The 13,927-nt window shown below is 51.9% G+C and overlaps 1 protein-coding gene and 1 pseudogene across 1 annotated transcript; one reads left to right on the top strand and one right to left on the bottom strand.

The window, feature by feature from the left end:
• Window positions 1–6,803: 6,803 nt before the first annotated feature.
• LOC134154514 (olfactory receptor 14A16-like) lies at window positions 6,804–7,739 on the top strand. The gene has a single exon (XM_062601187.1). The coding sequence runs from the start codon at window positions 6,804–6,806 to the stop codon at window positions 7,737–7,739; it is 936 nt and encodes a 311-aa protein (XP_062457171.1).
• A 5,212-nt stretch (window positions 7,740–12,951) lies between these two features.
• Window positions 12,952–13,565, bottom strand: LOC134154513 (olfactory receptor 14A16-like; annotated as a pseudogene).
• Window positions 13,566–13,927: the final 362 nt, after the last annotated feature.

Here is a 13,927-nt window from a genome sequence, read left to right as displayed (position 1 = left end):
ACCACAGCGCTTTGAAGATTGCGAGGGGTAGGTAAGACAAAAACAGCAGAATAACCCAGAAGTGACCTTAGGTTCATTAAGGCTTATTAACATATTAAATTTCACACCCCTAAATGAAGAATGAGATGGAAATGACATGATAATGATGTTACCGCCTCTTCTTCGCTTCCTATGCTAATTAACAAGAATGTGAAAGCACAAGCGCTGGATGATTACCTGAGGTAGTGAAATTGTAACCAATAGAAAGATTTGTATAAAGTACTCCCTGAAACGTGTGTATAAATGAAGAATGAGAGGGGGAGAAGGTGTGCTAGCTTTGAGGATTTACCACCGAGCACCCATCTCTGTGCAGAAATGAAAGAAACAAGTATCTCGACCCTGTGTGTCTACTGGTTGCTTGCACACCGGGTAACAGAACCCAGATTTTGGGACAACAAGGTCCCAAGGTGTTCTGATGCATGGGATTCCTCTTCCCCAGGTGCACGACTTGCTCTTCTCCTTACAGAACTTCATAAGGTTTCTGTTGGCAGAATCCCCAAGTTTCTCGCATCCCTCTGCCTGAAGCTCCTTTGTGTCAGCTCTTAGTGTGTATGTGCTCACGCAAAGTGCATGAGATGGGGTGCCTCTAACAACCCAAGAGCGCAAGGAATTGCAGGATGGTAGAAGTGATAAAAGGAGGTACTAGTTTAAGGGACCTCCTTACCAAAGTAGGAATTACAAGAGCAATAATCTCAGAAATGGGAAATGAAGGTACTAAGCAAGCACAGTCAGGGCCTAAAGGGAAAGAAGGGCTAAAAGAGGTGTTTGTATGGGAAAGTATGAGGATGGTAGGAGAGAAAAACAGGGAAAAAAAGTGAAGGAAAGGAGTGATCAGGGCAGTTCAGGGAGGCCTGAATACTTGCCAAGTAGCCTTGTGTCAGAACATCCCCGACTGGAGCAGGACCACAAAGCTAGTTGATCTGAGCCTGCTTCTCTCTGAGTTACTTCTATGGTCAAGGAGAGCTGAGTGCTCTCCTTAACACTGACTAAAGAAGACCCTTGGTGGATCCAAGGGATTCTTTGAAGCTGCACAGGACCTCAGGAAACCTCTAACCCAACATTGTGCTCACCTCAGGTGAGCACCTCAGCTATGGGTTCAGAGGAGGTTGCCGAGCACTTGATCCAGTCTTGAAAGCCTGCAGAGATGGAGACAGCAGAACTCCTCTCGGCCACACATGCCAATGCTTGACCATCCTGTCAGGGGAAAAACTTTTCCATCCCTCTAGTCTATTCCTCTTTGGCTTCAACATATGGCTGTTGTCTCTCAACCTTCAGGTTGTCACCATAATGAAAAGCATGGCTGCATCTTCTTGATGTCATCCTCATACAAGGACCTCCTATTGGGGGCCAAAAACTGGGCACAGTATTGTACAAATTGTATAACAAGTACCGAGCAGAAAGGGATAATCACCTCCCTTGACCTGCTGGAGGCACTCCTGTTTGTACAGCCCAGGATACTGTTGGTCTTCTTTCCTGCCTGGCCACATGACTGATTCATATTTTGCCTTCTCTCTGCCAGAATTCTCGTGTCCTTTTTCAAAGATCTGCTCCATGTCTACTCAGTCTCCAGCCTGTATCTCTGCAGGGTGTTGGTGTGGCCCAGGTACAAGGACCTGGCATTTCTCCTGCTGGGTTTCATGAGATTCCTGACAGCCCATTCCTCCTGCCTGTCCTGGGCCCTCTCAGTGGCAGGCCTCCAGCATAAGACTGGTGCCCCTCACCCAGTTTGGAGTCACCTATGAATGTGATGAAAGTTGCTCCTTCCCGTCCATTCATAAAGGTTTTAAACAGGACAGGTCTCTCCCGGAAGGAAATACTACCCCTTCACCACTGCCCTCTGAGACCAGTCATGCAACCAGTTCTTTGACCATTTGTTTATCCACCCATTCACATCATGAAGTCCTAACTTGTACGGTAGTATACTAGGAGATAAAACATCAAAAGCCTTCCTAAATTCAAGGAAACTGGCATTCAGTGTTCTCTGTTCATGCGCAAATACAATTCTGTTAACATAGAAGGCCATCAGGCTGGTGAAGCATGATTTATGCTCGGGAACTCCATGCAGACTGTTCCCTTTCCCCCCTTTCTCCTTCGTTTACCCAGAAATGTGGTCAGAGAGAACATGACATTGTTCCAGGACATTCTCTTCATCAAAGCGAAGCTGAACAGTCTGTAGTTCCCCAGGTATCCTTACGGCCTTTTTTAAATATGACACTTGCCTTTCTGAAGTCATTGGCACCTCCCCTATCTCCATAACACCCTAAAGAAGATAAAGAGAGGCCTTGCAAGATAGTGCCAGCTCTCAGCATCCTCAGATGCAGCCCATCCAATACCATACATTATTGGTCTTTCAAGTAATTTCTGACTCAAGCCTTTGGCACTGCTGGTTGTTTTTCTCCTCAGGAGTCCTGACTCCAGGCACTGTGGCCTGGCAGACCTTGTTGGTGGAGACTGAAGCAAAGGTATAGAGTTCCCCAGACCTGTCTGTGTCTGCTGTTACCAGATTCCCTGACCCATTCAGCCATGCGCCAACATTTCCCATGTTATTCTTTCTCTTTTGCTCAAGCAATAGGAGCTCATCTTTGTGCCCTTGACATCCCTTGCAAGTGTCTGCCTAGAGCAGCATTAGCTTTTCTAGCTGCTTCCTGACTTCCCTAGATAGTATTTCTAAATTGCTCCTTCGCAGCCTCTCCCTGCTTCCCATTCCTGGGTGCCACATTTTTCTATCATTTTTAGCTATGAGTTCTCTGTTCAGCTGCCTGTCTTCTGAGATGTCTGCTTGCTCTCTTGATATCAGCATGGCCATTCTCGAGCTTGGAGGATGCTGTTCTTTCAGACCTGCCAGCTTTCCTGAGCTCCTCTGCCTTTCCAAGCTGCCTCCAATGGGATCCTCCCACTAGTCCCTGTAGTAGATCAAGTCCGTTCTTCTAACTTCCAGAGTCTGGACTCTGCCACTCTTTCTCCTCATTCCCCTCTGGATCTGGAACTTCACTACTTCAGGGCCACTGCAGGCAAGGCTGACACTGCGTAGGTCATCTCTGATCAGTTCTTCCTTGTTTGCAGGTGTCAAGTCTGGGAAAGCATCAGCCTTGTTGATATATCTGGCTTAGTTGTGCTAGGAAATTGTCCCACATACCCTCCAGAATCCTCCTGGATTGTTTGACCCCTGCTGCATTGTCCTCCCATTGATAATCAGGGAGCTTAAAGTCTCCCCATGAGAATCATGGTGCTTCAAAATGTGATAGCCTGGGCATCTCTAGCTCCTGCTGTTTCTGCCCCAGGCTTTGTGCATTTGTGTATATTGGGGCTGCAGAGCCTCAGCTGTGGCACCAGGGCTGAGCACAGGCTTGTCTCTGTGAGCCAAGGACACCAAATGCAAAGGTCCCACTTCAAAGCAGACACCTGCTGACAGAGATAGCAGATAGTGATGTAATGATGAGGCGCCCACTAAGAGAGTAAACCCTGCAGTACCCAAGGCCAGGCAGAAACAGAGTTGAGCTGTGCAGCTGTGGCAGGAGAGGTATTTGATGCCCACCATGACTTCAGGAACAGGCCAACAGGCCTTAGGGCCTGTGATGGAATGACTGGATGTCCAGGAAGGACAAGGCGCCATTGGGAAAGTCCCTGGGCCTGCACAGCCAGCAATCAAGCCGTGGTGTGGTTGCATCCTTAGCACAGTCCCTGTTCATATCAGTGGGAATCAGAAAAGGTTTGCAGAAAGGAGAATATAGGCATATGTGTGGAGACCTCGGCATGATGTGCCTTCCATCATTGCAGCATGCTGGGATGTAGGCGGGATGGACTTTTCCTGAAGGCAGTGGTGGGAATCTGGGAAGAAGTAGGAAATCCAAGGTGCCACGGGGTGTTTGCCCAGCAGCCCCTCCAAAAGGGCATGATTTTCCTGTAGGTCCTGTGCTGTGCCTGCTAGAAACATGGTGGTTGTGCTGCATGCCCTACACCTGACATGGCTCTGCAGGCCTCTTGCCATTGCATTGAATCAAGTGCATGCACAGAATTACATAAGGTCTTTGCAGTGTTGGGATCTGCATGTGTCTGGGCTTCAGAGTGAGCAGAGCTCTTGCAGTAGTAGGCAGCAGGTGTCCTTTCAGATGGCCAAGGAGAATCTCCACTTGGTCGCCAGCTGATGCTCTAGAAGGATGTGGGTCTCATAGTAGCTCCATCAGAGCAGGCACAGTGACACATGCCTTGGACCACCTCTGGCATCTCAAGTGTGAGAAGGTGCTTCTTGGTGCACAGCTGACTCCTGTACTCCCTCTCCCCTGACTACAATGGCACCTTAGACAAGGAGCTCCCATGCAGACAGGCATTTTGTGCACCCCATACTTGGGCAAGGCAAATCCCATGTCCTACGAGTTTGGGGAGTGCACAGAAGGGAACTGAATCCCACTCCAACCCAGGTGCTTCTCAATGGCATAGGTAGGTTAGACTAACTCCTCCAAATCAGTCCCTGAATCACAAGTAAATGAACTCCCTCCTTGTCCCTGTGTAGGTGTCCTGTCTTCTTGTGAGATGGGAGCCAGACTTTCCAGAGTGGGACATTTGCGCGTCTCATAGATAACCATCCTCTGATGAGACCAACTGCAGTGCTGGACTACATCTCTCCCTGCTGTTTAGACAGGGACCACTGGAAAAGCCTTTAGTCTACTTCAGTGGACATTTCTCCGGGGTGACCTTGCGACCTTTCAGGAACTGTCAGCCCTGGAGCCCTGGGAACATCGTGAGGGTGTGCAGGGGACAAAGAAAGTCATGTCTTCAGCTGGATCTTTGCTCCTGAGCTGGGCCTTACTCCTGGGACTGCAGGAGCCCATGGCAACCTGGCAGACACTGCAGAGAGACACCTGTGTCCAGGAGCAGCTCCTTTTAAAGGAGCAGCAAGATTCAAGGCACTGCTTGCAGGCACCAGGATGAGATGAGTGACTCAGAAGCTAAAGATGATTGGGAAGGGGAGGACAGCTGAGAGGTCACTACAGGGAGAGATCTTCACAGCCGTTCACACAGTAAGTCTCTGGCTGCAGGGCCACATTGCTGCTGTGGTTCCTGGCAGGTTCTTCTGCAGCTGGAACCTTCCACAGCTGAAAGGGTCTCTCAGGGCAGCTCTCCCAGCTTCTCTTGTGTGGAGTAGGTGGTGCTTTAGAGCAGGCATTCATTGGTGTACAGCCAGAGGGATGGGGCAAGATGGGACGGTGCAGGGCTGTGAAGCCAGGGAGTGCAGCCAGATCTGCCCAGGTTTGTGACTCAGAACAGTGACCCTGCACCCCAGAGTCTTGTGTGTCCAGGGCAGAGACTGTGCCACCTGCGAGGGTCAGTACTCAGCCTGCCCAGGGGGCTCCCCACAGTGCTGTGGGAAGAAGCTCCAGGTGAGAGGAGTGACCCTCAGCAGTGCATGTTCCTTCTCCAGCTGAGAGGGTGCTGCGTGGGTCAGGAGTGCTCTCAGCTCCAGCTCACCCCCACAATATGTCCAACAGGCCTTTTCTAGAGGACAGTCAAGGCAGGGACAAGGGTTACCTTAAAGACAAGGTCTCTGCTGAGTCTGTGCTTTCATTTACCTACTGTTTGCAGAGTGCTGGCAGGGAAAAGACATGGGAGAGAGAGACAGCTCCCAGGAGGAAAAGCTCTGAGTGGTTAAGATATGATCAGCGAATGGGAGAAAACTGGAAGCATAAATGTGTGTGCGTGTGTGTGTGTTGGGGGGACAATTTGGAGATCTCCCTGTCTTCCCCTTCATTGCAGATAGCTTCCTCTAATTAAGCCCCCTGTGTCTGCTCTACCACCTACAGAGCCCCTACCCTCAAGGTCGGGGGGTCCAGGGCATGAGCCCCCTCCTCAGCAGCCACAACTCCAGCAGAGGGTAGGGGCATGTCTCCTGCAACGTGCCCATTTCCACTATGTGTCAAAGGGGCCGAGAGCGACTGTCCTGCGATGTTGCCATCTGGGAAGTGGTGTGCTCAGGAGGGTGAAGACTTTCGTGAGCTTTCATGAGTGCTTATCTGTGTCTCGCTCCTTGCTTTCCCTCTGGTAGGAGCATCACCTTGTTGCTCCTTGTTTCTTCACCTCTCTGTGTTAGTTTAGTTCTTGCTCTCCTGCTCTCTGGGGTTAAGGAGGCAGCGACTTCCCACTCAAATACAGTGTCCGGAGAAAGAATGAAGATGGTAAACTGCTGTGAAGATGGTAAACTGCTGTGAGGGCAGATTCCGTCTCAGTGGGACAGAGATGTCTAGGAAGGGTTGGGTCAGCCCCTGCCTTTTCTGCACTGTGTCTTTTCCTTGCTGGAATGGGAGCTGGTGCAACTGATCCAGATACAGACACCCTTGTTCAAGAGGGCAAGTTTGGGGAACATGAATCCCTCACAACAAACTTGGCTTTCAGACACAGCTGCCCTGAGTGCTGTATTCATCTCTCTCAGTGCTGAAAAGAGAATGTTCCTCCCCGGTCACCAGAATGGATTTCCCTTCACTCAGCTCATGGTGCCCATCCCCAGGTATCCCCAGCAAACATACAGGGCAGTCTGACACCTCCATTTGTGTCCCCCCACAGAGCCAGGCTGACTCCTCTGGGGCCCGTGGGCAGAGGTCCTGGCACTACACACAAAGCACAGGTTAGAAAAGAAGCTGAACAAGGTAAAGGAGAGAAGCAATGCGGGGGGAGTGCTATGAGGAGTGCAGTGGGCTTTACTCAGAGAAGCCTGTTCTAACTTGTCTGTGCCTTTTCCTCCTTGGACAGTGCCCTGAACCAAGGCCGAGCAAATGTCCAACGGGAGCTCCCTGAATGGCTTCCTCCTCCTCACATTTGCAGTGACACGAGAGTTGCAGCTCTTGCACTTCCTGCTTTTCCTGGGCATCTACCTGGCTGCTCTCCTGGGCAACGGCCTCATCATCACAGCCATAGCCTGTGACCACCGCCTCCACACCCCCATGTACTTCTTCCTCCTCAACCTCTCCATCCTTGACCTCAGCTCTATCTCCACCACTGTCCCCAAATCCATGGTCAATTCCCTCTGGAACACTAGGGCCATATCCTACTCAGGATGCACTGCCCAGGTCTTCCTGGTTGTCTTCTTGTTTTCAGCAGAGTATTCTCTCCTCACTGTCATGGCCTATGACCGCTATGTTGCCATCTGCAGACCCCTGCACTATGGCACAATCATGGGCAGGAGAGCTTGTGTCAGAATGGCAGCAGCTGCCTGGGGCAGCGGCTTTCTCTGTGGAGTTCTGCACACTGCTAGTACATTTTCCATTCCACTCTGCCAAGGCAACACAGTGGACCAGTTCTTCTGTGAAATCCCCCAGATCCTCAAGCTCTCCTGCTCTGACTTCTACCTCAGGGAAGTTGGGATTACAGGAATTGGTGCCTGTTTAACGTTTGGGTGTTTCGTTTTCATTGTGCTGTCCTACGTGCAGATCTTCACTGCTGTACTGAGGATCCCCGCTGAGCAGGGCCGGCACAAAGCCTTTTCCATGTGCCTCCCTCACCTGGCAGTGGTCTCCCTGTTGGTCAGCACTGGCTTGTTTGCCTACCTGAAGCCACCTTCTATCTCCTCCCCAGCTCTGGATGTGGTGGTGACTGTTCTGTACTCTGTGGTACCTCAAACCATGAACCCCCTCATCTACAGCATGAGGAACAAGGAACTCCAGGAGGCAGTGAGGAAACTGTTTCCGCTGCTACTAGTTCAGCAGCAATGAGCTGCCCATCTCTCCTCACAAGCCACTTACAGTCTGTCTCAGGCAACTCTTGTGCTGTGGGAGTTCTACCTGATAATCATGTAGGTGTACAAATGGTTGAATTCCTCCCATTTTTCCAGAGGCAGAAATCCACACTGTGTGACCCAAAGGCCTTCTGTAAATCTTCCTGTCACTGTGCCAGACCTGGCCTCCCAAGTAGCATCTCTGTAATAAAAGGGGATCTCCTTACTGCTGTGCCTGAAGGCTGGGCTCTTCTTCCACAGCTGATGCCAAGAATGTCCTCAGGGAATTGCACCAAAAAGGCCCTCTTGCCATGCCTGGGATTTCCGTGGGCTAAGGTGTTTCAGCTGTTTTGGGTGAAGTGTGAGGGAATGTGGAGAGGATTTAGCCTTCACTTTTGAGTGCCCAGAGTCCCTGTACAGGGTGAGTGGTCAACGGGTGTCTGCTGGGGTCTGTCACACATATTAGAGGGCTGGTGAGAGATGTCCATCCTTCTGGAAGGGAATATGGAGCCACCCAGAGAGCACAGGGCATCTGCAGGGGCAGCTTGTGCCTGGGATGTGCAGTGAGTGAGGACTCCTAAAGCCAAGTAGAGTCACTCACAGGTAAAGGGCCAAACCAAGGATTGCACCGAATCAGAGCTCTTTGGTGTGAGGAGAGGGAGTGGGCTGGGTCTAGTGACACCTCTGAACACATGCTGAGCAATGTGAAATGCCCTGTGATTGCTCCATCCATGCTCTGCAGCCACAGACTCTGGTGAGGGCAGGAGGTTGTCAGGTGCAGTGTTGCTGGTCCAGCTGGCTCTGCCCTGACCAGCATCTCCAGTGCAGAGTCACCCAGGGAGACCACAGCCTGTTTGCCAGACCAGGGAGCTGTGTGGAGCCCAGGGAATTGATACAGGAATGGATAGCCTGGCTGGCTCAGACACATTCACCTGGGGAAAGGCACTCTGGGAAGCAGAGACACCTCCAGAGAAGACCAAAGGAACAAGGGTGTGCTTGTGGGGAGGAATAAATGAAGACCTGTTTCTATGTTTGTCGGCTTGAGGCAGGCTGCTCTGTCACTTGGAGCTGCTTGAGGCACGCTGGGGTCAGGACTCTCGTGCTGTCCTGGGGAGAGGGACTGGCCAGAGGGGCTGGAGACCGCCAGGGTTAAGGATCTCCTGGTCATGGGAGCAGTGGAGACAGGGAGTGACTGGCCTCCATTTCCTTGTGCCATTGCTGGCCTAACCAGCAGCTGATGTGGAGCTGACACCCCTCTCTGTCCCCCCACCCCACTCCCAGAGGGGCAGTGAGTGCCCAGAGCTCCACAGCCCCCTGTAGTGAGCACTGCTTTGGGGCCACTCCCAGCCTGGGCTACTCTGCTGGTTGGACTGGGGAGAGGCAGGGGGGCTGCGGAGAGCCACGAAGGGGCTGGGCTGGGCTGGTCAGGGCCCAGGAGAGAAAAATGCCAGCAGGCAGCTACTGTGTGAGAATGGCAGTGTGGGAGCAGAGCTACGTGCTTGCAGGGCAAATGCAGGTCTCCTGGGAAAGGCACCAAGACATGGCGAGTGCAGAGGAGAAGAGCTCAGGTTCTTCTCTGTGCTGCATGCTGTGACTGCAAGGTGGGAAAGGAGTGTCAAATATCAGCATAGAGAAACACTCAAGGTTCATGAGGAGTTAATCATGATAGATTTAATAGAAGATTTAAACTCCAGACTCCTTGGGGATCCTCAGAAACTGCTTGGCATTGGGGGTCACTGATGGAAGCCTGCCGGAGGCATAGGTTGATGCCCAGGTGGGACTTGACTTTTGTCCTAAGGGGCCATTAAATCTACTAGAACTATCTCAGCTGGGCTAAGCTTGAGCAGCTGCTGGCTGAGAAGCAGCCAGACATTGTTGACCAAAGGGAATATCCACACCTGACCCTGGCAGGAGTTTGGTCAGTGTGCAGGGAACGCACTTTGTGGCTGCGATCACGCACTCTGCCAGACTGACTCCTCGCCAGATCTCCCAAAGTGTGGAAGCAGCCCCACGGTCATCACCCCAGACCAGCCCTTCCAGCACTGGCAGCGTATCCCAGCCATGAGGTGGTCCATGGCCAGCTCCATCCTTTTGCATGTCTCCATATCCCGATGGAGGGGAAAAGGCCAGCCTTGCATGGTCTGTCTTCTGCACGAGACCCCAGAAGATCCCACAGCATGCTATCTGCTAAAACTCATGCGGGGCACAGTCTGGGCTGGGCAGGGGCTAGGTGAGGTGGTCAGGCACTACAGGCCAGGTGGTGAGGTACTATAAAACGTACTCTGGGTCTCACTGCCATGAACACACTGGATGATCTGCATGTGTTCTTGGCTCCCATCTCTGGGCCTGCACATATCCAGTTGAGTCCCTGGAATAGAGACCAGGCAAGCCCAAGAAGATGTCTTGTCCAGGTAGCAACTAGCTGCTGAACCAGGTGGTATGCACACAAGAAGACAGCGGTGCATGTGCAAGGCCCCAGAAAACTCCTGCCAGCCTGTGAGGAGGCTGAGTGCCAGGTTTAGTAGAGCGGCTGAATGCACTAAATGGTGCCTCTGCCAACCACTCCCAGCACTGCTCAGGATGCTTGGAAAATCAGAACTTTTCTACATTTCAAAGGCTTTATCAATTAACCAGATGAACCTCCTCACATGTGCTTCACCAGGTTGGTTGGGACAACACCTTCTGAATCTCTGGTCACCTGCATGGGTATTGCAGAGTGTAATGTGAATGATGACTTGAGTTCTTCCTCAAACAGGCAGCTAAGCACATCTGTGACTCTCCCCTAGCACCATGAGCTGACTGTCTTCAACAGACTTGATGGCAGCTGCTCAGCCAGAAAGTGCTTGCTGCATGAGTCTATTGCAGAAATGTGGCTTAAGTCCCGACCTTTGGAGAATTCTATGCACCAGTGATTCAAACTGCCTACATCAACAGCTGGGAGGCCTGGCAGCAGCACTCTCAGTGCATGGTATTCATGTTGACAGTCATAGTAACCACTGTGCAACCTTCAAGAGGTGGTGTCCATCGTGAACACGTGTTCAGGGGAGAGAGCACTGCTTTCCTGGACCTGCTGCTGTTCTGGGCTTGAAAAAGTATGGCTAGGGCCCTGGCACTGCTGTTGTGGGGCAGGCAGATGGTCTGGCACCCATGACCCCTGGGGCCATGATCTGGTGCCCAGAACAGCTCAGCTTGCCCCTCACCTCCAACACTGCCACTTCTGCCTGGAGGTCCCTGCTGCCCAGCTACTGGCATACTGCCCTGCTTGTCGCATCTACCTGGCTGCTTTCTTGGCTGTGGGAGAAGCCAGTTCACCATACCAGGATGTGACTGGACTCCTGCTTTTTCTGCGGTGACAGGGACACCCTAGTGCACAGCAACACAGAGGAAGGAACCCATCAGGCTTTCCTGGCCGCACACAGGAGATGTGCGGCTTCACAAAGAGAGGCCCAGCTGCCCTGGCTTCCTGGAGACAGGCGGCATGAGGAATGGCACCCTGGGGACCTCGTGCTGCATGCTGATGCTGGGCCAGTGAACCTGGCAGGGGAGCCTGTGGTGTGGCTCGAGGTCACTGTGGTGTCATCTCACAAAGCAGCCGCAATGCCCTGGGGCAGTAGAAGAGGTGGACTCTCCCAGGCCCCAGCCAGTCTGCCAGGCTTTGCAGCTGGCACACAGCTGGCTGCAGCCAAGGGCTCTCTGCAGGCTCTCTGGAGGGTGACCTTGGGTACAAATGCTGCCCTGTGTGGGCAGCAAGGCTATTGATGGCTACTGAGCAGAGCGGGGGGCATTATTGCAGGACATCTGAAGGCACCAGTGCCTACACCTTGTCACAGACAATGATGGAAGCACTCAGAAGCTGTGCCTCCATTTGGTACTCAGACCTCTTCCTGGCCTTCCTCTGGCTTTGCTTCCTGACCTTGTTTTGTACCTTCTCTGCTCTGCTTTGGTGCTGAGGCTACTTCCTGCCTCAGCTCTCAAACTATGCCTGCTGCTCTGCTCTCAAAGACTGCCTAATGGTGCCTTCCGTGCCGACTGCCACTGCCCCAGCACAAATCCCTAGGTCTAGTCCTTTCCTCCCCATCTTAGTAGAGCGCTGCTCCACTGGGGTCACACTCGTCCCCACTACAGGGAACGTGGCCACTGTTAAATGCTGCATCCACCACCCTGATGCCTCCCCAAAGGCTGGCCAGTTAACATGCACCTCTGCAGCAGGGACATATCAGGGACAGGACTACAAATTGCAGCAGGCAGCTGACCCACCAAGGTCCCCAAAACACACAAAGCCCAACTCTCCTGCCCTCCCATTCCCTTCGTGTCCTTCAAGGCCTTGCAACAGGCACTGCCTGTGAACAACCAGCCACAGCCATGTACCTGCTCCCTTGTCACCTCCAGGAAGCAGAGAGGAAGTGCTCTCCCAAGGGCTCACCATGCCAGCTCTCGTCTCTCTCTTTTGCTCACATGCCCTCACAAGCGTATACCCCCAGCAGGTCCCTGCTGCTGGCCTAGGGGCTTCCAAGTCATCAGTTTTCTCAAGATAACTTCCCCAACCATTTGCTACTGCTGGCCTATCAGGTCCTCTAATAAAAGAGACCTCCTAATCGACATCCATGCCTATCTGCCAGTTGCTGGGCTCTCAGGGACCCAGAAGGAGATGACCTCCCAGTCACCACCACAGACATGTTTCTATCACTGGTCAATAAGCCTCTGAGACAGCTAGCACCTCACGATAACTCCCCCAGCCACGGAACAAATGCTGACCTCTCAGCTGCTCTGGCAGAAGTGAGCTCCAAAGCACATAGCCCAGCCATGGACCTGCTGGTGCCCCATCAGCTGCTCAGCTGCAAGTCACCTCACAGTCCCCTCTCCAGGCACAGCTCCTGAACTCAAAGAGGACTCTGCACTATAGGCCCTTTTGTTGCGTAATTCCTTGGGTCTATTCTTGACACCATCTTTGTAGGAATCTCTAACTTCAGGGTCTGCACTGGGTAGAATCTGCTTTATTACAGAGATACTGTGATAGAGTCAGCTCTGACCCAGTGTCAGAAACAATTTTACACTTCACCAGGTGTGATAGAGCAGTCTCAGTAGAGGCAGAATGAATCCAAGCACTTATACAACAACGTGATAATAAATACCACTACTAATAGTAACAATAGCAATAATAAAGTAAAAAAAAAAACAAAGTTCAGTCCTGGTATGGAACATAGGAAGAGTCATTTGTGGAGAGCAAAGGCAATTTTACTGCTGCTGAAAAATGTCCATGAAATCATTCTCCTCAGGGTATCCTGGAGTTCCTTGTTCCTCAAGCTGTAGATGAGGGGGTTCAGTGTTGGAGGCACTACTGCATACTGAACAGCCACCACCAGATTCAGAGCTGGGGAGGAGACAGAGGAGGGCTTCAGGTAGGCAAAAAAGGAGGTGCTGACAAACAGGGAGATCACAGCTAGGTGTAGGAGGCAAATGGAGAAGGCTTTGTGCTGGCCCTGCTCAGAGGGGATCCTCAGCACAGCAGAGAAGATCTGCACGTAGGACAGCACAATGAAAACAAAGCACCCAAAGACTAAACAAAGACTAACCACAGTAAGCCCAACTTCCCTGAGGTAGGAGTCTGCACAGGAGAGCTTGAGGATCTGGGAAATCTCACAGAAGAACTGGTCTACTGTCATGCCTTGACAGAGTGGTATTGAAAATGTATTAGCAGTGTGCAGGAGAGCATAGAGAAACCACTGGCCCAGGCAGCTGCTGCCATTCTGACACAAGCTCTCCTGCCCATGATTGTGCCATAGTGCAGGGGTTTGCAGATGGCAACGTAGCAGTCATAGGCCATGACTGTGAGGAGAGAGTGCTCTGCTGCAAATAAGAAGACAAACAGAAAGACTTGAGCAGCACATCCTGAGTAAGAAATGGACCTGGTGCTCCACAGCGAATTGTTCATGCATTTGGGGACAGTGGTGGAGATGGAGCTAATATCCAGAACAGAGAGGTTGAGGAGGAAGAAGTACATGGGGGTGTGGAGGTTGGGATTACAGGCTATGGCTGTGATGATGAGGCCGTTGCCCAGGAGGGCAGCCAGGTAGATGCCCAAGAAGAGTGAAAAGTGCAAGAGCGGCAGCTGTGGTGTGTTGGCAAATGGCAGGAGGAGGAACTTGGTGAAGGAGCTGTTGTTGGGCATTTTGCTCTCTCCAGACA

This window comes from Rhea pennata, unplaced genomic scaffold, assembly GCF_028389875.1.
Source record: "Rhea pennata isolate bPtePen1 unplaced genomic scaffold, bPtePen1.pri scaffold_32, whole genome shotgun sequence".
Classification (NCBI taxonomy): domain Eukaryota; kingdom Metazoa; phylum Chordata; class Aves; order Rheiformes; family Rheidae; genus Rhea; species Rhea pennata.
This window is presented reverse-complemented; position numbering and strand designations above follow the sequence as displayed.

Bases quoted from the DNA above. Each gene is read 5' to 3' on its own strand.
- LOC134154514 (XM_062601187.1), top strand. From the start codon at position 6,804: ATGTCCAACGGGAGCTCCCTGAATGGCTTCCTCCTCCTCACATTTGCA.